The sequence below is a fragment of the Cariama cristata genome, unplaced genomic scaffold (assembly GCF_000690535.1).
Source record: "Cariama cristata isolate BGI_N322 unplaced genomic scaffold, ASM69053v1 scaffold34166, whole genome shotgun sequence".
Lineage (NCBI taxonomy): Eukaryota > Metazoa > Chordata > Aves > Cariamiformes > Cariamidae > Cariama > Cariama cristata.
In genome coordinates this window covers 1,459-1,907 of record NW_009620943.1, presented here as the reverse complement: position 1 = coordinate 1,907, position 449 = coordinate 1,459, and the positions used below count along the sequence as shown (strand labels likewise).

Here is a 449-nt window from a genome sequence, read left to right as displayed (position 1 = left end):
AGCGTCTGGTCCAGTCGCTGCGGATCGGCGGGCGCGGGGTCACCCCAGATCCCCCCGTAGACCCCTCACCCTGCAGCAACACCCACCAAGGGCTCACGCGAGGACGGATCCCATCCCCACGAACGTACACAAGGAGACGAAGGAGAAAACACCCCCAGGGCCAGGGAAGGGGCAGAACAACCACAGGGGCTTTGTTGAATTGGAAAAATAGATTTAACTGTGTGTGAAGTAATTACAGCCTGTAACGTAGGGAAAAAATAGCTCCCATTCTCCCCCAGCCACTGAGCCAGCCGCTGCATATTTATGGCCCCGGCAGAGAAAGGAGGGAAGGGAAATAACAGCTAGGAAAATATTAAGAGGAAAGCTAAGCTGCTCCGCTCCCCTGGCAGAGCTGCAAAGGCAGAATATAAAGCAGGCTGCGTTTAGCGGGGCCGGGAGGGGCTATAATT

At 55.7% G+C, this 449-nt stretch overlaps 1 protein-coding gene across 1 annotated transcript in view; it reads right to left on the bottom strand.

Annotated features, from left to right (window-relative positions):
• MYO18A (myosin XVIIIA) overlaps window positions 1-449 on the bottom strand; it is a gene marked incomplete at both ends in the record, with an annotated part of 2,196 nt that overhangs the window by 292 nt on the left and 1,455 nt on the right. Inside the window, one exon of the mRNA XM_009701786.1 lies at window positions 1-5. This exon is cut by the window's left edge and continues 171 nt beyond it. Coding sequence (XP_009700088.1) covers window positions 1-5 — 5 coding nt within the window. The remainder of the gene's footprint in view (window positions 6-449) is intronic.